The sequence below is a fragment of the Peromyscus eremicus genome, chromosome 5, assembly GCF_949786415.1.
Source record: "Peromyscus eremicus chromosome 5, PerEre_H2_v1, whole genome shotgun sequence".
NCBI classification, from domain to species: domain Eukaryota; kingdom Metazoa; phylum Chordata; class Mammalia; order Rodentia; family Cricetidae; genus Peromyscus; species Peromyscus eremicus.
In genome coordinates, this window is record NC_081420.1 from 69,365,843 (window position 1) to 69,387,299 (window position 21,457).

The window sequence follows — 21,457 nt, forward strand, 5'->3', positions numbered from 1 at the left end:
TTCTTTTTTTTTTTTTTGAGACAGGGTCTCACTATGTAGCTCTGGCTATTCTGGAACTCAATGTGTATGTAGATCAGGCTAGTCTGAACTCAGAGATCTGCCTGCCTCTGCCTCCTGAGAGATTAAAGGTGTGCATCACCACACCCAGATTTTATTTATATATATATATATATATAATGTATGTATGTATAAAATATAGTTTGTAATTTGAGAATTTCACATATAGTCAGATGTATGAAAATTTCACCTGTAGTCAGTGGTTTGATTATATATATATATCCCCCCACATTCCTTCTCCCAATCCCCCATGTTTTCCTTCCAACTTCATGTCATCTTTCTTTAAATAACCCAAATTCAAAATTAATGTTACTCAAATGCACATGGCTGTAAAGCCGTCTCCTAGAGCATGGTCAAGCAACTCAGAGCTACATCCCTGAAGAAGACTTTAACTCTCCCTCCCTTAGCAGACATCAACTGCCAATAGCTCCTCAGCTAGGGATGGACCTTGTGAGTCCCTTGTTGATCCACTGGAGTGATGACTAGTTTGATCTTATGCAGACTTTATGTAGGCTTCCACAGTTGTGAGTTTGTGAGTTCAACAGCCTTTTATTCCCAGAAGACACTATTTTACAGCAGTACTGTTTTTATAGCAGACTTCTGAGTCTTACAGTCTTATCAACCCTTCTCTCCTGTTCCCTGATCCTTGGGGGTAAGGGGTATGAGATGTCATTTGGAGTGAGCATTCCACAGACACTTGTTCTTTGCACTCTGGCAAATTGTCTGTCTATATTAACCACCATCCACTGTGGAAAGAAGCATCTCTAATGGGAACTGAGAGCTAGTTAATATATGGATATAGAAATAATTATTTAGAAGGCAGTTAGATACTATGTCAACTTAGCAAAATAAAATAGTGGTACGTGAGGGCCTATACATTCTTGAGCCTTGGATTCTTGGCCAGATTTGCAGTACCAAGCATGAGTTTTCTCCTGTTGGAACAGACCTTACAGCCATGCTGGAAGCAGTTGGTTGCTTTCGTATCACTCACTATTCATACCACTGCTTGTCAGGTTGATTGTTCCAGTTCACGGAGTTCACAGCTAGGTAAGACTGTGGATGGTTTTTCTCCCCCAGAAGCCTGTATAGCACCTTTTGGGACTATGAAAACTAGCCAGTAGAGAGTAAGCTTCCAAGACGACACCAGCTTGTTTTCTCCATGTTCTGTGACCAAATTATGTGGTGTCTTCAACAGTAGGGTCTTACTATTACTTATTAAATTCTGGTAGGTAGCTAAGACCAATAACAAGAGCCTGTATTTCTTTGGGGGTGTCTGGGACCTCCCTGACCAACATTTGAAAGGGATAATATTATAAAGGGGAAATGAGAATAAGGAGGGTGTAGATTTAATGGGGAGGGGAGTAGGGGGTGCACGCCAAAGAAGGAGATGCAGAAAGGGATAAGTAAGGGTATTTGAAAAAGTCATACAGAAACCTACTATTTATTTTATAAGCTTCCTGAAAAATATAGAGAGCTTATTTTACTTATTTGTTTGGGGTGGTATAAAGGCTTATTGAGGGGAGGGAATTGGGTAGAGCAGGCTCAGTCCTGGGGTGGAGCTTTCCTTAAGGCTGGCAGTATATTTCTCAGTTCCTCTAGCTGCCTCTTGCATGAATGTGGGTGTTTACTTTCTCCTGGAGGAATTTGAGCACTCTCTTGTCCTTGGAGGCCCTGCGCAGCTCTATGGCAAACTACTCCTTGGACACAGCACTACATACCTCCTGATCATGTCCTGCATGAACTTGGTGTGTTTGGTGAGGTGCTGGTGGTGCCAGGTCACAGCCTTTGCTTTCAGTTGTGGCCCCTGGCAGCAAGTTCGTTTTTTGTTTTTCCTGTCTGCCTCTGCCTCTCAAGTGCTGGGATAAAGGCATCTGTCACCACTCCTGGCTGGCAGCAAGTTATAATTGTGACCAGCTGCAGCTACTTTTGATGAGTCTTTAGCTATGAAATTATGAGAGTTTACACCCTCCCTGCCCCATTAAGTGTGTCCCATTTAATTTTAAACTTCAAAACAAGTTTTTAAATTTAATCTTTTTTTAAATTAAAATTTGTCATTTATTTTACATACTAACCACAGTTTTTCCTACCTCTTCTCTTCCCGTTTCCTCTCCTCATCTCCCGTCTACATCCCTCCAATCCACTCCTCTGTCCCGAAAGGGACAGGCCTCCCATGGGAGTGAACAAAGCATGGCGTAAAGTTCAAACCATTTACCTGCTCATTGTTACACATTCTAGATAGGGTACCACAGGGAACCTTGTACATCTACCAGCTCTGTGGTAATGAGTAGTAAACAAAAGAATGTATTCTAGGCATAAAAACTCTGGATTGAAGTAGTTAACTGGATTGATGTTTGTTCTAGGATTGATGATGAGTCTAGAAGTGTGCATTTGTAAAATAATGTATATGTAATAGTTCCTTTAAATTTGATTTCAATTTTGTCTAATTGCTGGAACTTCCTAATTTCTTCCACTTTTCTAAAATTAGGGCTGTCAAGAGGCTCAGTGGGTAAAGGTACCAAGCCTGCCAACCTGAGTTTGAACCTCAGGTCCCATGTGGTAGAAGGAGAGAACTGACTCCTGCATGTTGTCTCTGACATGTGTGTGTTTTATGTTGGGTGTGCCACACACAAAAGAAATGTAGTAAAGAAGTCCCTAAAATGGTTCTTTATACAGCATGTAAATAAACCATCACATTTATATTCCTTTCCAAAATATCTGAGCCATTGCAAGTTAGGATTCCTATTGCTATGATAAACACCGAGACCAAAACAAGTTGGTGAGGAGAGGGTTTATTTGGCTTATACTTCCATATCATAGTCCATTTTTGAAGGAAGCCAGGGCAGGAACCTGGAGGCCTGAGCTGATGCACAGGCCATGGAGGAATGCTGCTTATTTTCTTACTCATCAGGGCTTGCTCAGCCTGCTTTATAGAGCTCTGTAGCAGGAATCTTAAAAGGTCTTATTAATAAAAACAAACCTGAAAAGATCAGAGAAACAGAACCAGCCACAGCTAACCTCACCTCACCAATTCCTCATCTGACCTCGTGTCCTGAAACTGGAAGCCTCTGTGTCCTCATCCAAATGGATCTCAGCTGAACTGCTGCTCAAAAGCCTAAAAACTTAACAGATCCCAGTTCCTGGTTTTCACGCCTTATATACCTTTCTGCTTTTTGCCATCATTTCCTGGGATTAAAGGCGTGTGTCACCATGCCTGGATGTTTCCAGTGTGGCTTTGAACTCACAGAGATCCGGATGGATCTCTGCCTCCAGAATGCTAGGATTAAAGGTGTGTGTGCCGCCAATTTTTTGGCCTCTGTTCATCTAGCAGCTGTTCTGTTCTCTGACCCTAGATAAGTTTATTAAGGGGCACAATATATTTGGGGGACACAACATCACCACATAGCTCAGAACCACTAACTAGCCCAGGGATTACCCCACCTATAATGGTCTGGGCCCTCCTCCATCAATTACTAATTAAGAAAATGCCCTACAGCCAGTTCTTATGGAGATATTTCTCAAAGTAAGGTTCCCTCCTTTCTCATGACTCTAGCCTGTGGCAAATTGACATAAAACTAGCCAACAATATACATACAATTCTGCCTATAGCAGTGTGCTTTCTGACCCTCTCCAAATTACATGTTCTTGATTTTTTGTTTTGTTTGCTTTTGGTTATTTTCTATGTAGTCTGGCCTTGAACTCAGAGATCTGCCTGCCTCTGTCCCCCAAGCTAGGATCACTCAGCCATTTTATCTCAGCATCACTCAGATCTTAATCCATTTTGTTATCAAGTCTAAGTCCCATATTTTACCTAAATACAATAAACTCAAAAAGTCCTAAATCGTTTCTTTCTAAATCAGGGAAGTTAGTACAATGTTTTTCTCAATTTGTGATCCTATGAAACAGAAAGCAACAGGTGTGGTATAGATATTCGTATTCCAAAATAGATACATTGGAAGGGTAAAGGGAGTTGCTTGTCTAAAGAAAGGTTATAGAGCTTGGAGACAGCTCATTGTCTGGCAGGATTATGTCAGGTTCCTTTGTCTTTTTTTAACCAGTGATGGGTTTTATGTATATCCTGGTTGTACTAGTTTGCTGCCAAGTCCCCAAAGGGCCTAGTGCTTTTGAAAATAGTGTCTTTTTTCAAATGATGGGATTCTGTGCCTTTCCTTCAGTGAGTGATGCTTGACCTGAGTGCCCCCCCCCCCCTTTCAGGCTTGCATTACCAAAGGAGATTCTTTTTTTGTCTCCCTTGTTCCAGTCTTCCCTGTGAAGTGCTATGGAAAATAGCCTTTGAGTAGATGTGAATGCTATATGAGTATCATTCATTACAAGTATGCTAATATGTAATTAATTTTGGGCAATTTTAAATTCTAATTTTGCTTTCTAAAAAGGATTTATTTAAGTCAGGCATTGGTGGCACACCCCTTTTAATCCCAGCATTTGGAAGGCAGAGGCAGACAGATCTCTTGAATTTGAGGCCAGCCTGGTCTACAGAGCTAGTTCCAGGACAGGCAGGGCTACACAGAGAAACTCTGTTGGTGGGGTGTGTATGTGTGTTTAATTTATTTATATGTGTTTTGTCTGCATGTAAGTGCACTAGTGTAGTGTATGCAGTTCCTGTGGAGGCCAGAATAGGGCATTGGATTCTCTGGAATTGGAGTTACAGAAAGTTGTGAGCTGCCTTGTGGGTGCTGGGAATCAAACCCAGGTTCTCTGGAAGAGCAGCCAGCGCTCTTTACCACTGAGCCATCTGCCTTTCCCCCCATAGTCCCTCTCCTCCTTGAAAGATTTTTGAGGCAGGTTTTTTTTTTTTTTTTTTTTTAATTTGCTTTGCTTTTTTAAAGTCCAGATTGGTTGTAACTGAGAATGGCTTTGAGATCGAGAGTATTTGGGATGGTATGGGCATAGACTCAAGGATGGCCCTGGACTCTTCTCCTGTTTCTACCTCCAGGTGTGTTCTGTCATGCCCAGCTTTTTTGTTTTTGTGAGACAAGGTCTTGCTCTCACTCTCGTTTTTTTGTTTTCTGAGACACAGTTTCTCTGTGTATCTCTGGCTGTGCTGGAACTCACTCTGTAGACCAGGCTGGCCTCAGACTCGGAGATTCACCTGCCCCTGCCTCCTGAGTGCTGGGATTAAAGGCGTGTGTCCTCACTGCCTGGGAAGACAAGGTCTTATGTAGTCTAGGTTGGTCTTGAACTCTTAATCTTCAGGTATGGACCACAACTGGCTTGCTACTGTAATTTTTTAAAAAGTTATTTTTATTATTTTATGCATAAAGGTGTTTTGGATACATGTATGTCTGTGTATCACATGTGTGCCTAGTGCCTACCAAGGCCAGAGAGGGTTTTGGATCTCTTGAGACTGGAGTTAATAGACAGCTTGTGAGCCAACAGACGGGTTCTGGGAACTGATCCTGGGTCTTCAGAAGAGCAGCCAGTCTTCTTAACTGCTGAGTTATTCCTCTGTCCTCTTACTATTATAGTTTTGAAATGCCTGTACTATTAGGCAGTTGTGGTTTTTAGAAAGATGTGTGAAGCCTGACAGTGGTGGCACATGCCTTTAATCCCAGCACTTGGGAGGCAGAGGCAGGTGAATCTCTGAGTTTGAGGCTACCCTGGTCTACAGAGTGAGTTCTGGCCCAGCCAGAGCTACACAGAGAAACTGTGTCTCAGAAAACAAAACAAAAAGATGTGTACATGTGCATAGAGGCCAGTTGTTGTCAAACCTCAGGTGTTATTTCTCTGGTCCCATCCATCTTGGTCCTCCCCCCCCCCCTCCCCGCCCCAAGACAGGGTTTCTCTTTGTAGCTTTGGCGCCTTTCCTGGAACTTACTTTGTAGCCCAGACTGGCCTCGAACTCACAGAGATCTTCCTGCCTCTGCCTCCTGAGTGCTGGGATTAAAGGCATGTGCCACCACCGCCTGGCCCATCTTGTTTTTTAGACAGGGTCTTTTACTAACCTGGAGCTTGCTGAGTAGGCTAGTCAGGCTGGTGGCCTGGGTTTTGGGGGTTGAACTGAGGTTCTCATGCTTGGGTGGCAGTTACTTTTCCAATTGAGCTGTTGTATTGCTCCTGCCCTTCTTTTTAATTTTTATTACCAGCTGGATGGCTTTATTAGGTATTATGTGATATTTTGATGCAATATAGCATTTTCCTTGTTAGTTTAACAGTGGCTTTATACATGCACTCCAAACCCTGCTACAAATAAAAATATATCCTTTCAAGAAGAACTGCTAAATTTACTCTTTTTTTGTTTGTTTTTCAAGACAGGGTTTCTCTGTGTATCCCTGGCTGTCCTGGAATTCTCTCTGTAGACCAGGCTGGTCTCGAACTCACAGAGATTCACCTGCCTCTGCCTCTCTGCCTCTCTGCCTCTCTGCCCCTCTGCCTCTCTGCCCCTCTCTGCCCCTCTCTGCCCCTCTGCCTCTCTGCCCCTCTCTGCCCCTCTCTGCCCCTCTCTGCCCCTCTCTGCCCCTCTCTGCCCCTCTCTGCCTCTCTCCTCTCTGCTTCTCTCTGTGCCCCCCCCTCTTTGCCTCCCTCTCTGCCTCTCTGTGCCTCTGCCCCTCTGCCTCTCTGCGCCTCTGCCCTCTGCCCTCTGGCCTCTGCCTCTGCCTCTGCCTCTGCCTCCCTAGTGCTGGGATTAAAGGTGTGCTCCACCACTGCCTGGCAACCATTGTTTTTTTTTTTGTTTTGTTTTGTTTTATTTTTTTTTATTTTATTTATTTATTTATTTATTTATTTATTTATTTATTTATTTATTTATTTATTTATTTTTTTGAGGCAGGGTTCTATTATCAAACTCATAGCCTGGACCTTGCAATGTAATCCAGGCTGGCTTTGAAGTTGTTATTTTTACCTCCAGCCTATTGAGTGCTAGGATTATGGATATGTGTTTTGTCGTTCCTGGCCTCTTGTTTCTTAAAGCCCCCTTATGGGCATTACAGTGATTAGACATTGTTCTTTGTTTTGTTGCCTGTTAAGTTTTATTCACGTATGTACTGCTCATCATAAGGTAGTATTTCTGTGATTAAGTTTCTGTCACATGGCTGGCTGTCCATGATTTTGAGCTGTCAAAGCCTATTTTTACATGAGAAGTGAACAAAATGTCAGTTGAAGTGGCTGGTGTTGGTTTAAAGAAGAATTTCTGATTTACTAAGCTAATATACTTAGTAACATTCCTTCCTGCGGCACATAATATGTTGTCGGGACTTCATTACTAATGTGGAGAGTTGAAGTAACCTAAACTTGGTTCCCATGTTTTGTCCTGTAGGTTATGGAAGACTGTGTTCTGCCCATGACCTCAGTGCCAGAGAAGAGGCCTCTTGTCTGGCAGGGTTTTTGAGTTCAGTGAAAAGGCTAATGAAAGTAGTGCCTTTGTGAACTTAAGATTCTTTAGTAAAGAAGATTAGATAAAAAATTTGATATTCATTTCTGAAGATAGCTATAAAGTACAGATTGGTATCAAGCATGTCTATGATTTTTGTCTCCTTTTTGATTTTGTCCTTTACCCCAAGACTTGCTATATATGTGATGAACAGGGAAGAGAAAGCAAAGCGGCCACTGGTGCTTGCATGACGTGTAACAAGCACGGGTGTCGACAGGCGTTCCATGTAACCTGGTAAGTGGCTTCCATCATTGTACATACAGAATTAGAAGTGCGTTACATAGCACCATGACATCAGATACATGCTGCCCATGTATTGTGACACCGCTTCCTACTGGAATAGGGTTTTGTTTGGTGCTGGAGATCAAACTCTGTACCTTGTATAAGTTCCTGAGGCATAGGGATCCCTGAGGACCTCCAGCCCCCAGGCTTCACCTCCTGGCAGGACCCTGCCCCTCCAGCCTCAGGTGGCCAAGCTCCTCCCTACAGAGTAAAAAGTCCAAGTTCAGGATTTGAAAACCTACTCATCCCCACCCTAGAAAGCTCTGTCCCCACAAGAAACCCTATATAAACCCTATCTTCTGCTTAGTTTTCTGCTGCTTCTCACCCCAGCAGAGGCAGCCACCCCTTGGATTTTTCCCTCCCAATAAATCTCTTGTGTGAGGTTTGTTGTGTGTTGTGACTTTGTAGTATTCAGAGCTGTAACCCTTGCATTGGGGAAGTCTTTCCCCCTCAGAACTGTAACACTTAACATATTGTAAATGTTACAAAAGCACTTGGCTATCCAGCTACATCCCCAGCCCTCTTTTATTGTTTATTTTTTTAAACCAAAAAAAAAAAAAAAAACTCTGTTGATCTTGCTCTCTCTGCTATAATTTTGAAGCATGTATGAATTGCAAAGAATTGTTCCCTTTAAGTTGATGTATGAGCCAGGCCTGGTGGTACAAGCATGTAATTCCTGCTACTCAGGTGGAGGTAGGAAAATTACAAATTGAAGACCTACATGGCCTAGTGAGTTCAGAGCCATTTTGGAAAACCTCATGAGAGAGATCCTGTTTCTAAAATACAAAATTGAGAGCTGGCAAGATAGTTCAGCAAATAAAGGTGCTTGCTGCCAAGCTTGATGACCTGAGTTTAAACTCTGGATCCCACATGGTGGAAGGAAAGAGCCAACTCTCCTAAATTGTTCTCTGACCTCTATACATGCACTGTGGTTCAAGGGTGTACCCTCCTCAAAAATACATGCAGAATACCTGAATAAAGATAGTGACAGATAAACAAGGAGAGGGATGTAATGGAGCAGTCGTGTGCTGGCTTAGTATGGGAGACCCCAGTGCCATCCCACAAAAAGAAAAGGCGTTGTTTGCATCTCTCTCCTCACTACCACATTGCTGTTTCAGACCTTGATATGTACTAACACACTGATTTATTTAAAAGTAAGAACTACTAATTAGGAAGAGAAAAGGAAGTTATCTCTCTCTCCCTCTTTTTTCATCACTTGTGTTTATTTTTCTAACATTTGTTTTATTTTTTGAAATTATAGTTATATCAATGAAACATTCTTACTGTGTTTTCGAGGGCTCTCATTGTTATCCAGGCTTGTTTCAAACTGGGCTCAACCCATATCTGAGCCCTTGGGATTACAGGCATGTGTCATCAAATGCAACTTTTTTTTTTTTTTTTTTTTTTTTTTGGTTTTTTGAGACAGGGTTTCTCTGTGTAGCTTTGCACCTTTCCTGGATCTCTCTCTGTAGACCAGGCTAGCCTCGAACTCACAAAGATCCACCTGCCTCTGCCTCCCGAGTGCTGGGATTAAAGGCGTGCGCCACCACTGCCCGGCAAATGCACTTTTAAAGCAACTTAATCACTGTTTGGTGACATAAAACCTTGATATATCTTCATTCATGATAGAGCTGAGTGTATCGTAAATAAACTATACCGTAGTCTTAAAGAATGATAAATTTACAAGTGAAGGTAAAGTGACTGGTCATCACTACAATAGAGCTTTTCTGTCCCCTTATAGTTTGGGCACGACAAGGACCTGGCTCATGCTAAGCAACTGGTTTCATAACTGAGCTAGACTTCTGGCCCCCCTATAGTACCTCTTTTTCCTTTGTATTATCTTAAAAATACCAAAAAGTTAATTTTCTTTGCTTAAATGTACCGTGGCTTGAGGTTTATTGATGTCTGTGGCTTTTGTTTGCAGTGCTCAGTTTGCTGGGCTGCTTTGCGAAGAAGAAGGGAACGGTGCAGACAACGTCCAGTACTGTGGCTACTGTAAATACCACTTTAGTAAGCTGGTAAGAGCAGTTTCCAACATAGTACTCAGTAGTGGTTGGTTTTGACAGGATGGTAACACCGTCATATAAAGGACATAAAATAAGAGCATGGTCACAGTTTCTTGCTTGATTTTTACTGAAGATTAAATTCATTTAGCATGTTCTTATTGAAAATGGAAAGAACTAGTAATTTTAAAAGACTTAAAGCAGAGTATACTAGTAATGGATAGCGGATATCATATAGTGGAAAAGTTAACTGTTAGAGAACTCTTGAATGTTGGAGCTGCTTTGACTTCCTGTTAGTAATCACTTTGGATTTTGTGGTTGTCACTTGTCTCATCTTCCTGTCGCAGCAGCGCTGTTACCCATCTTACTTGTCAGAGGCACACCTTGTTTTTATTTACTAGGAAGTAGTAAAACAGAATAAGGCTGTTTTGTAACTTGGTTAAACACCCTGATAAAATATATTTAGACCCATCTTGGAAGGTTTTGAGATTTTGTCAGACTTTGTGGTTAAACACTTACATGGATGATTGAGTTAGAAACTTTTTGAAGCCTTTGTTTTCTTTTGTTTTTAAAGTTTTTTAAAATTTTATGTGTGTGAGTGTTTTGCTTGCATGTTTGTATATGCACCACAAAATGTGCCTGGTGCCCACAGAGGTAAGAAGAGGGTGTCAGCTATTCTGGAATTGGAGTTATGGATGGTTGTGGGCCCCATATGGGTGCTGGGAACTGAACTTGGGTCCTCTATAAGCACAAGAACTCTTAAATGCTGAGTCATGTCTCTAGTCCATGGTTAGAAACTTTGGATTCTATGTAACTTATATCCATTTTCCTTTGAAAAATAAGTTTTTAATGCTTTCAAGTATCTGTTTCTCAGTTCTTAAATATGTAGATTCATATACAATGTTTTTTTTCTTTGTTTTTAACTGTCTTATTTTTAATTACCTTTCCCTGTTGAATAGATCTTCCTTGCCCCTCCCTCCATCTTATAAATAATATTATTAACTGATGAAATCACCTACTACAGCACATTGTTATGGTGTTTCTCATCAAATGATACATGACTATACCTAAAGTGTGTATCTGTATCACTCATTGCTGAAGACTGATATATCTTAATGGCTGGTAGAAATGAACTGTTTATAAGAAGTTGAGACATTATAAAATTGGAAAGTTTGAAGCTGGGTGTGGTAGCATGTTTGTAACCCCACCCACCCAGCACTTGGGAGGTAGTAGAATAAAGAGCTGAAAGTCATCTTCCTGCCATATATTGTTGAGGGCCAACCTGGGCTATATGAGACCTTATCTCAAACAAATAACTAAAATAATTTTGACATTCATACAAATAGTTTTCCTCATTACTAATTATTGCTGTAGTGTTATTGCTAGTTATAAAAATTCATCTGATTAATAAAATAACTTGTGTAGAACTTGAAGTTATTTTATAGTCACTTTTAAAGTCTGTTTAAAACTAGTTACAGTGTGAACAACTTGTAAGTACCCAAACAACTCTTATTACCTTCATACTCAATTACACAGTGCTGTATTTTAAACAGAAAAATGTAATGCTTTTAGTAATGCTTATAAAAATGCATGGGTCTGATACTGATATTTGTCTTAATTTGTTCTAAATAATCTGTAGAGATAAGCTGTTAGAGAACTTTTTCTCAGTATTTATTGAAAGTAAATGCTTCTTGCTTTACTACTTGCATAAAGCAACTCTTTTAAATATTTACTTCCCTATTCTTCCAGTCTTGCCATCTACTTTTCCCCCCGTGTCCCAAGTGCTGGGATTTCAGCTGGGTGCCACTGTCCCCAGTGGCATTCTTCTTTAATATACCTTTTGGTTAATGCTTTTCTTTTCTTTTCTTTTAAGTCAGCTTTAAAAATATAATAGCTTATTTGAAAATATAGTAGCTTTTTTGTGGGGGCTGGGGCAAGGTTTCTATATATAGCCTTGGATGTCTTCTCTCTATGTAGGCCATGCTAACCTTGAACTCACATGGATCTGCCTGCTTCTGCCCCCTGAATGCTGGGATTAAAGATACATGCCTCTCTGCCTGGCTTGTTTTCACACAACTTAATAAATAACAAAAAATATGGCATTGATGTTAAATTTAAGGTTAGGTTTTTTTTTTTCTTTATAATGCAGTGGATTGATGTTTAAACTCTATTATATAACTTGAAATACTGATTTTTTTTAAAAAAACTTGACATTTAAACATTTCACATTGAAAATAGTTTAAGCCTAATAAAATGGATTTTTTTATATACATATACACATATGTATATATTTTCTTTTTTAGAAAAAGAGCAAACGGGGATCTAATAGGTCATATGATCAAAGTTTAAGTGATTCTTCCTCTCACTCTCAGGATAAACATCATGAGAAAGAGAAAAAAGTAAGTGGATTTGTTGTTGCTAATTATGTAGCACATCACTTAATAAAATTAAAAAAAATATTTTTAGGTAAAATTGTTTTTTTACAGCTAAATGGAAACATTGAAATTCAGCAAAATTTTGGCCCAGTAGAATATTAAATCAAAGACTAGGTTTAAAATAATGCCATATTTGTAAATATGGTTTTGACCATTGTAATTGAAAATTTAAATACAACTTGATTGGCAGCATGAGAATGATTTCTTGCATGTGTTAACAGGTCATCTTATAAAATCTTGAGGTGACTTGAGCAGTGATAGTTTGTTGCTGTGTATCACTAACTGATTATGTCACTTGTAAGTAATTTTCTCATCGGCTTTTCTCTTTTGTAATAGAACAACATTGAATTCCAAATATTCTTGGCTGATTTTTATTTTTCAGTGATGCTAATGTTTTTTTTTTTTCATGCGACCAAATAGTGTATCATTTGTTTGTGAATTGTTTGCCTTTTTAATCAAAATACTAAATCTTGCCTAAATACTAATCTTTATTCTGATTTACCTGTTTTCTGCTTACATTTTTACTTACTTTAAAGGCTGATTAATTTTTAATTAATTAAAAGCAAATATTATAGAACTATTCATACTTCATTTGTGGTTCTTTTAAGAATATATTGGCAGTATATATAGTAAAGGGATAACCCCTCTGAATTATCTTAATGGAAATAAGATAAAAGAGAGTATCTTAAATGGAGAAAGAGTGTTCTTGTACAGTTGATACGAACCAGTTTTGAGAGTATGTTTGCAGATTTTATTTAGTGTTTGAAAATAAGGTCATAAAACATATCTATAAGTGCTTAGGATTTACAAAATACTTATGTATAGTTATTTTTAGCACTTGTTGATTTCATTTTATATTTGTACCTTTTTTCAAGTTAAATACTAAAAAAATTTCAAAATTTAGTTTTGAGATTGCTCCTTTACTATGAGCAAAATAATAAGTGCAATTAATTTAGCGTAGTTAGGGTTATATATGTAAATATTGGAGGTCTCTGGTAGCTAATAATTGCATGTGTTTATCTTATGAGGTAGTTTTGTGATAAACGACAGTAGGATTATGTTTATTGCTTGGATTGTTGATGAAAACAATGGCCAAGTTGGTTTAATTATGGTTTTAATAAGTGACACCGTGATTTTATTTAGGTTTTTGGAACCACAAAGTGAAGTTTCTGTAGGTAGGCCTTATTTAGGCCTTATTACAGTGTGAAAAGGAATGTGTTACCATTTTTGGTCTTTAGTTGTGGTATTTCATGAGCATTGTTTTGTTTTAGAAATGACCATTGCATGGTCATACTGATTTGAATGTATGCTCTATCATGTTATTGAAGGACAGTTACTAATGCAGTACAGTGTTGAATAAGTATAGTTCTGTGGTTGTGCTTGTCATTTATCTCCCCCAAATGAATGTGATTTTGTATTTTACCAAATTTTTATAAATTGTGGAATTCTAGATTTTAAAAAATTGTGTTTAATTAAATTTGTTTAGCTCCAGAATTTAGAGTTATAAACAATATTTGGATTTTACTTTTAGCATATATTAAAGGTAAACAATTTTTTTGTCATACAATGTAAAATCTTATTTATTTATTTTTTTTCCTTTAGTGCTGGTAGTTGAACCCAAGGCCTCCGGCATGCAAAATAAGCACTCTTAACATTGAACTACACCCCCAGTCCAAATTTCTGTATTTTATTATTAGTTGAGGTTTTTTATGAATGTATTATACATGAGTTAAAAGTAAGTTTTATCATTAAACTTACTAGCTTGCTTTGGAGTAGGACTTTTAAAATATAGTATGATGTTAAGTAATAACATAGTTGAATTTATGGGAGTGTTACATACAGACGGATCTTTCCCTCCTTCTTTACACACTTATTTTAACAGCTGTCACCCTATCTGTCTATCTGTCCAGTCGTCATTCATTAGAGGAAGGGGTTCTTTATATTGTTCATATATAAGGACACTTAAACCCTTATTTTCAAGTTGTCATCTTGCCTCATCCTCCTCAGTAGTTGGAATAACAGACCCGCATCGGACTGTACTTGGCTGTTTTCTTTTAGATGTTTATGTCTAGACATGGCATGGTGATACACACCTTTAATTCCCATATGCAGAGAGTAAATTAGGAGGTTGAATGCTGTGGGATGTCTTGTATGTTGTGAATAAATAAAACACTGATTGACCAGTAGCCAGGCAGGAAGTATAGGATAAGAGGGACAAACAGAGGAGAGGCTGGGAGGTGGAAGTCTGGAGGAGACGCCAGCCTGCCGTCCAGGGAGCATCATGTAAAGGCAGCAGGTAAAGCCATGGAACACGTGGTGACATATAGATTAACAAAAATGGGCCGAGTATAAGAGTAAGAGCTAGACAATGGTAGGCCTGAGTTAATGGCCGAGCGTCTGTATATTTATTTTATAAGTGGCCTACGGGACTGCCGGGGCTTGGCAGGACCCGGAGAGAAAAACTCTAGCTACAGTTGAGTAGTTCCAGGCCAGATTGGGCTACTGACAGCAACCACAGATAAATATTAGACAGAAAAAATGGTACCTGCATTGAACGTTTATAGACTTTATTGCATTAGCCATTACAGATAATCTTGAAATCATTGTATGGGAGGATATCAGTAGATTATATGTAAGGCTACAACATTGTATGTAAGAGACTTGAGTATCCATGAATGAGTATTTCAGACACAGGAATGTGTCCTGGAAGCATCCCCATATCCATCCCCCTAGGATTATAAATCAGATGACTGCATTTCATTGAAATGTAACATTCACAATCTGTCTGTACTTGGGTATTTTATTTATTGTTCTGGTTATTGAGATAAGGCTAGCCTTGAATTTCTGATCTTGCCTCTACCTCCAAATTCTGGAAATGTAGGCATGTGACACAACACCAAGCAGACATTGGCAAATTTGGATAATACTGTTTTTTTTTTTTTTTTTTTAATTTTATTGATTGTTGTTGTTGTTGTTGTTGTTTTTCAAGACAAGATTTTTCTGTGTAGATCTGGCTGTTCTAGAACGCACACTGTAGACCAGATGGGCCTTGAATTCAGTGATCTGCCTGCCTCTGCCTCCTGAGTGCTAGAGTAAAGGCATTCACCACCACTGCTGGATATAATGATGTTATTAAATGTTATTAAATGGACCACCTTTGTTTATCTCTGTTATGGAACATTCTTTGTAGGTTGTAGAATGTTTCTTATTAAATTAAAAACATATTGGTCATGTGTTGCATTTAATGATAAATAGTTATCTAAGTTACTTAAATCTGAAAGCTGGCAATATAAGTCAGTGCTAGGTGTATGCTTGATCCCTAATACTAAAAGACAGAACAAAAAACAGAGAACAAAGCTTCTTTGTTTTTTTGTTTTGTTTTGTTTTTTCTAAGACAGGGTTTCTCTGTGCAGTCCTGGCTATCCTGGAACTCACTCTATACCTCTAGCTCAGAGATCCTGCCTGCCTCTGCCTTCCAGGTACACCACCATGCCCGGCGAAAGCTTGTAACTTTTATAAATGAATTTATTTATTAATTTAGATGGTGTCTCACTATAGTTCAGCTGGCTTCAAAATTATAATTCTCCTGCCTTAGCTTTCCACAAGCTGGGACTGTAGGCCTGCTTTACCATGCCTGGCTATATTTTTGTTAACATATATTACTTTTGCAGAATAGGTTATGTTACCATATTTTCCCACACATGTATATAATACACTTTGGTCATCTTCACCCTCCAGTATCCTTTCTTGTCCCTCTCCCTCTTCCTTTTACCAACTGGTCTCTCTTCTACTTTTGTGTCTTTTTTTTTGTTTGTTTTGCATGATGGGGAGGATGACCTGATGAGTTTAAGATTGATTATAAGAGTATAGATGAAGGGTTATTTATAGGTATAGGGTCATAAGCTACTCATGAATATGCACAACTGGAGAAAATGTCTCTCTCCCCCAGCAGCCATTAACTGCCTATAGATCCTCAGGGGTGGGGTGGGGCTACATTTTTAAAACATCTGTAGGAACATTTAAGGGGTTGGAGAGATGGTTTAAGAACACTGGTTGCTTTTCCAGAGGACCCAGGGTTTTTTTTTTGTTTGTTTTAAACTCAACATTTGGTTCACAGCTGTTGGTAACTCTAGGTCCAAGGGCTCTGATGCTCTCTTATGGCCGTGGAGGACACCGGGCACACATGTGGTTCACAGACATACATGGAGGCAGATACACATAAAAATAAATAAATACAATAAAAATTTAATAGGAACATTTAAAAACACACAGGATTTTCTTTTTTTTTTTTTTCTTTTTTTTTTTTTGGGTTTTTCGAGACAGGGTTTCTCTGTGTAGCTTTGCGCCTTTCCTGGAACTCGCTTTGGAGACCAGGCTGGCCTCGAACTCACAGAGATCCGCCTGCCTCTGCCTCCCGAGTGCTGGGATTAAAGGCGTGCGCCACCACCGCCCGGCTAGGATTTTCTTTTTCAGGGAACTTCTATAAGACCAAAGCTTCATGACAATGGGTTAAGAGACCCAGGTGTCGTGGCACATGCCTTTAATCATAGTACTAGAGGAGGCAGAGGCAGACAGACTAGCCTGGTCTACATAGTTGAATTTATGGGAGTGTTACATACAGACGGATCTTTCCCTCCTTCTTTACACACTTATTTTAACAGCTGTCACCCTATCTGTCTATCTGTCCAGTCGTCATTCATTAGAGGAAGGGGTTCTTTATATTGTTCATATATAAGGACACTTAAACCCTTAACAGTGTAAGGCAGAAGAAAAGCTCATAATGAGACAGGACCTTGGATAAAAGACAATTTCTATAAATTATGAAAATCTGACATATTTTAAAAGGAACCAAAGGACATGCTAAGTTGATTATAGTGCATGTGAGGTTTTAATTTAGCTGTTAATAATTTGGATTATGAATTAATCACAGCAGTTAAATAGTTATGAAATAGAATTTTGCTTTCCTAAAGTAACCAAGTGATATTTAAAATGAACAGTAGATTTGATTGTAGTTGAAATCAGTAGGAATGGAGTATTATTAGAATCATCTGTGTATTTAACAAACCCTTCATTTAAAAAGAATATCTGGTCATATCTGTTAGGAAGGTTTAAAAACACCAACCTTGGGGCTGGGGATATGACTTAGCAGTTAAGAGTACTTGTTACTCTTGGAGAGGACCTGGGTTTGGTTCTCAGCACCCACCCTGTGGTTCATAATTGTAATTCCTATTTCAGTGGATCCTGTGTCACCTTCTGTTTCTGTAGGTACTAGGCATGCTCCTGGTGCAAAGACATGCATGCAGGTAAGACATGCATACACATGAAATAAAATTTATTTTTAAAGTTATATTTATTTATTTTTGCACCCAACCTTTCTTCTACCCTACTCCAATTTGTAGGAATTTGTGTATTTATAGACAGGCTCTCATTGTGTAGCTGAGGTTGGTCTTGAACTAATTATGCAGACCAGACTGGCCCAGAACTTGCCATCCTGCCTCAGCCTCTTGAGAACTAGAATTGCAATTGTATACTACCAGGTCTGGTCAGTTTGAAGGTTTATGTAACCATTTAAGACTTGTGAAGCCATCTTTTTCTAGAGAGCCTAAATGACATGTCTAAAGTCAATAGATTACAATAATTAGTAGTAGTTAGAGGAAAATAAAATTAGTTTTAGTTTTATGTGAAGCATAAATCTAATCTTATCATTTAAAACCAGGAGTTTTAGATATCAGGGTAATAACATAAAAGATCAGAGAACCAGAGGAGCAGCCACCATTGACTTCTTACCTTTCCGGATCCTCTGACCAAAAGAATCCACCCTGCGTTATCACTTTCTGTCTCCACCTCCTAAGTGCTGGGATTAAAGGCATGAGCCACCAACCATCCATCTTCTATGGTTAACTAGTGGCTAGCTCTGCCCTCTAATCTCTAGGCAAGCTTTATTTGTCAGAACACAAACAGAATATCCCACAGCATTTATGTCTAGTTGTTCTTAAGTAAAAGAAGCATAGCCATTGAGAGGAGTTGAGAAATTTAGAAGATTACCGTCTGTGGCAACATGCCAACATATTGAGAATGTTCCAAGTTCAGAAAAGATTTATTGCTTAGCTAAGTGTGGTGGTACACACCTTTAATCCCAGCAGTACAGAGGCAGGTAGATCTCAATGAATTGGAGGCCAGCCTTATCTACACAGTTGAGTTCCAGGCTATCTAAGGATGCATAGCAAGCCTCCGTCTTAAAAAATTATTGCTAAAGGCTAAGTTGTAGGTCATTATTTGGGATTCACTGGTTATTTATTACACTGAGACAGTCCTTGATCAGTTTTTTTTTCTAGTGTTTAGCCTGCCAGCATTAGTGAGTGTGCTATAGGTACACTGCAGCTTAAAGTAGGGAGGCATACATTGAGATTGGTTCACAAATGGAAATGGAAGTTGGAAGTGTACGTCCAGCCTGTTGAACACCACAGTAGCAGTACACTGTGTTTTACAGTGTATCCTCATTGCTGACTGGGAGCTGCTGCTTGCTGCCACTGCCCAGTGTTTCTAGAGAGAATTGTACTGTATATTGCTTAACCGAAGAAAAGATGAAAATTCATAATTTGATGTGTAGTTTCTGTGTAATACATGCTGAGCCATTTATACAAATTTTTGCAACAGCTTAATTTTTTTTAGTTTTTGTTTTGTCTTGATTTTTTGAGACTGGGTCTTTCTACATAGTTTTGGCTGTCCTGGAACTTACTATGTAGACCAGGCTGGCTTTGAACTCAGAGATCTACATGTCTCTGCTTCTCAAGTGCTGGGATTAAAAGCATGTGCCACCATGTCAGCTCCATTTTAAACATCTTAAATTGAATCCTGTTAAGTAAAAAACTATATTTCTTGAAATGTGGTCAGTTCCAAGTAGGTCTGCCAGAGTCTATGTCTCTTAATACAGTGAGAAGGGATTATGCCTTGTCCTTGCTTGTAGTCTGCTATTAATAGTTGGCAGCAGAAAGAGGAGCTTCCGCCAATGTAAACACTGTAGAGTAAGGTGGAGGTTTCTGGGTGGCAGACTTAGGACTGACTAGATTTAACTTTTGTTTAGGGTTACTCATCTCATAAGAGAACTAGAGTACTTTGTACTGTGGCTCAGAGGAAGAAAATCGAATCCTTGCGTTGCTGTTAGTTTTCTGTGTCTCAGCAGAGCTTTCAGTATTGGGATTACCAGGCACCCATTTCATTTTTTTAAAATGTGTTTTCTTTTTGGAATCTTGTGTAGATGTTGAAGCTTTTTCATAATGAGAGAGCTAAGAGAGAGTGGTCAAGAGCAATGGTATGGGGTGGCTGTAGTGTGTTTGGAGAGACTAAAGTATGAGAAAAGTTAAGACTAAGAGGAGCTGTAATGATTCTAGTTTCAGACTGTATCCTCGGGCAGCGAGCACCAACCCAAGGGCTTTATATCCAACTCTTTGCTTTTACTCATAGTGCTGAGGATAGGAACTAAGCCCACATGATTGCCAGGTAGGTGTGGACTGTACATCTAGCTTCAGTCTAGGCCCACTTTTTAATTTTTTTTTTTTTTTTTTTTTGAGACAAGGTTTCTCTGTGTAGTCCTGGCTGTCTTGTAGTGAATCTTTGTCCTGCCAGCCAGCTTCCAGATCATGGCATGGAGACTTATTATTGATTATAAAAGCTCAGCTGGTAACTTAGGCTTGTTCCTAACTAGTTCTTACATCTTAAATTAACCCATTTCCTTTAATTTACCTGCTGTCACATGGCTCATGGCTCATGTTACCTCATCTTCTACATACCATGTTTCCTCTACGTCTCTTCAAGATTCTGCCTGTCTTCTTCCCAGCATCCTCTGTGCATGGAAATCCTGCCTATCTACTGGCCATTCAGCTCTTTATTAAACTAATCAGAGTGACATATCTTTACACAGTGTAATCAAATATCTCGCAACAGCTATTCTGGAACTCAAGTTGTAGACAAGGATGCCCTGGAACTCAGATCTTCCTGCCTCTGCTTCCCAAGTGCTGGGATCAAAGGCATGCACCACTACTGCCTGGCTAAAAAATTGCTTTTTTGATACAAGGTCACACTCTATAGCCTGGAATTTGTGGCTGTTCTCTTACTTCACTTCAGTCTCCTAAAAGCCTCAGTTAATTATAGGCATGAGGCACAAATCCTTTTTAACTTATGGCTTTTCTTTTTTGTTTATTCTTTATTTTTTATTTATTCCTTTTATAGAAAATAGATTATTTTCTCATACAATATATTCTGATTATAGTTTCCCCTCCCTCCACTCCTCCCATTTGCTCCCCACCTCCCCTCCCCTCTGGATCCACTCCCCTTCTGTTTTTCATTAGAAAAAAAACAGGCTTCTAAGAGATAACCACCAAACCTGACAAAATATAAGATGAAGCGCAAATAATCATAATGAATTTGAACACAGCAACCCAATAGGAGGAAGAGTCCCAAGAACAGGCACAAGAGTCAGAGACCCATTCTTTCTCACAGTCAGGAGTCCCATAAATAGAATAAGCTAATAGCTATAATATATACACAAAGGGCCTGGGGCAGACCCTTGTAGGCCCTGTGCTTGCTGCTTCAGTCTCTGTGAGGTCATTCATATGTGCCTTGCTTATTTGATTCAGAGGGCCTTGTTCTCCTAGTGTCCTCTATCCCCTCTGGCTTTTACAATCTTTCCCACCTCTTCTGTGGGATTCCCTGAGCTGGAATGGAGGGAGAACTCCCATTTAGACTCTCTTTCTGTGTAATGTCTGGCTGTGGGTCTCTGCATCTGTTCCCATCTGCTGCTGGAGGCAGTCTCTCTGATGAATGGATAAGGTACTGATCTATGAGTATATCATTAGGAGTCATTTTATCCCCCCCCCCTTTTTCTTTTCTTTTTGGTGACCAGTTGTGTTTAGTTTCACTATAGGTCTCTGGTTCTTGGTTACCCCAGCAGTGTCGGATATGGGTTCCTTCTTGTGGAGTGAGCCTTAAGTCAAGTCAGACATTGGTTGACTACTCCCACAAGTTCTGGGCCACCATTGTCCTAGCATATTTTGCGGGCAGGACAGATTGTAGGTCAGAGGTTTTGTGGCTGGGTTGGTGTCCACATTTCTCTTTCAGTGGCCTGCAGAGTACCTTCCTGCACCAAAGAGACGAATGTAGGGGGTAAGGCTCCATGTTGAATGAGTTGTGTGGGTGTTTTCCTAGGTAGTGCTGTCAGTTTGTGGAGAGCAGCAACCCTTTGTTTTAGCAACAGACTGGGTTGTTTGGGGATTTCCATCGGGGAACAACTTGGCCAA

At 39.4% G+C, this 21,457-nt stretch overlaps 1 protein-coding gene across 12 annotated transcripts in view; it reads left to right on the plus strand.

The window, feature by feature from the left end:
• Nucleotides 1–21,457, plus strand: part of Mllt10 (MLLT10 histone lysine methyltransferase DOT1L cofactor) — a 172,883-nt gene that overhangs the window by 49,404 nt on the left and 102,022 nt on the right. For 9 of the 12 annotated variants that reach the window (XM_059263632.1, XM_059263626.1, XM_059263629.1 and 6 more), the window contains 3 exons: nucleotides 7,572–7,675; nucleotides 9,648–9,741; nucleotides 12,030–12,125. In XM_059263632.1, coding sequence (XP_059119615.1) covers nucleotides 7,572–7,675; nucleotides 9,648–9,741; nucleotides 12,030–12,125 — 294 coding nt within the window. Of the gene's footprint in view, nucleotides 1–6,883; nucleotides 7,070–7,571; nucleotides 7,676–9,647; nucleotides 9,742–12,029; nucleotides 12,126–21,457 lie in introns of those variants that run through there. The other 3 variants (XM_059263635.1, XM_059263636.1, XM_059263631.1) reach the window with 3 other exon arrangements.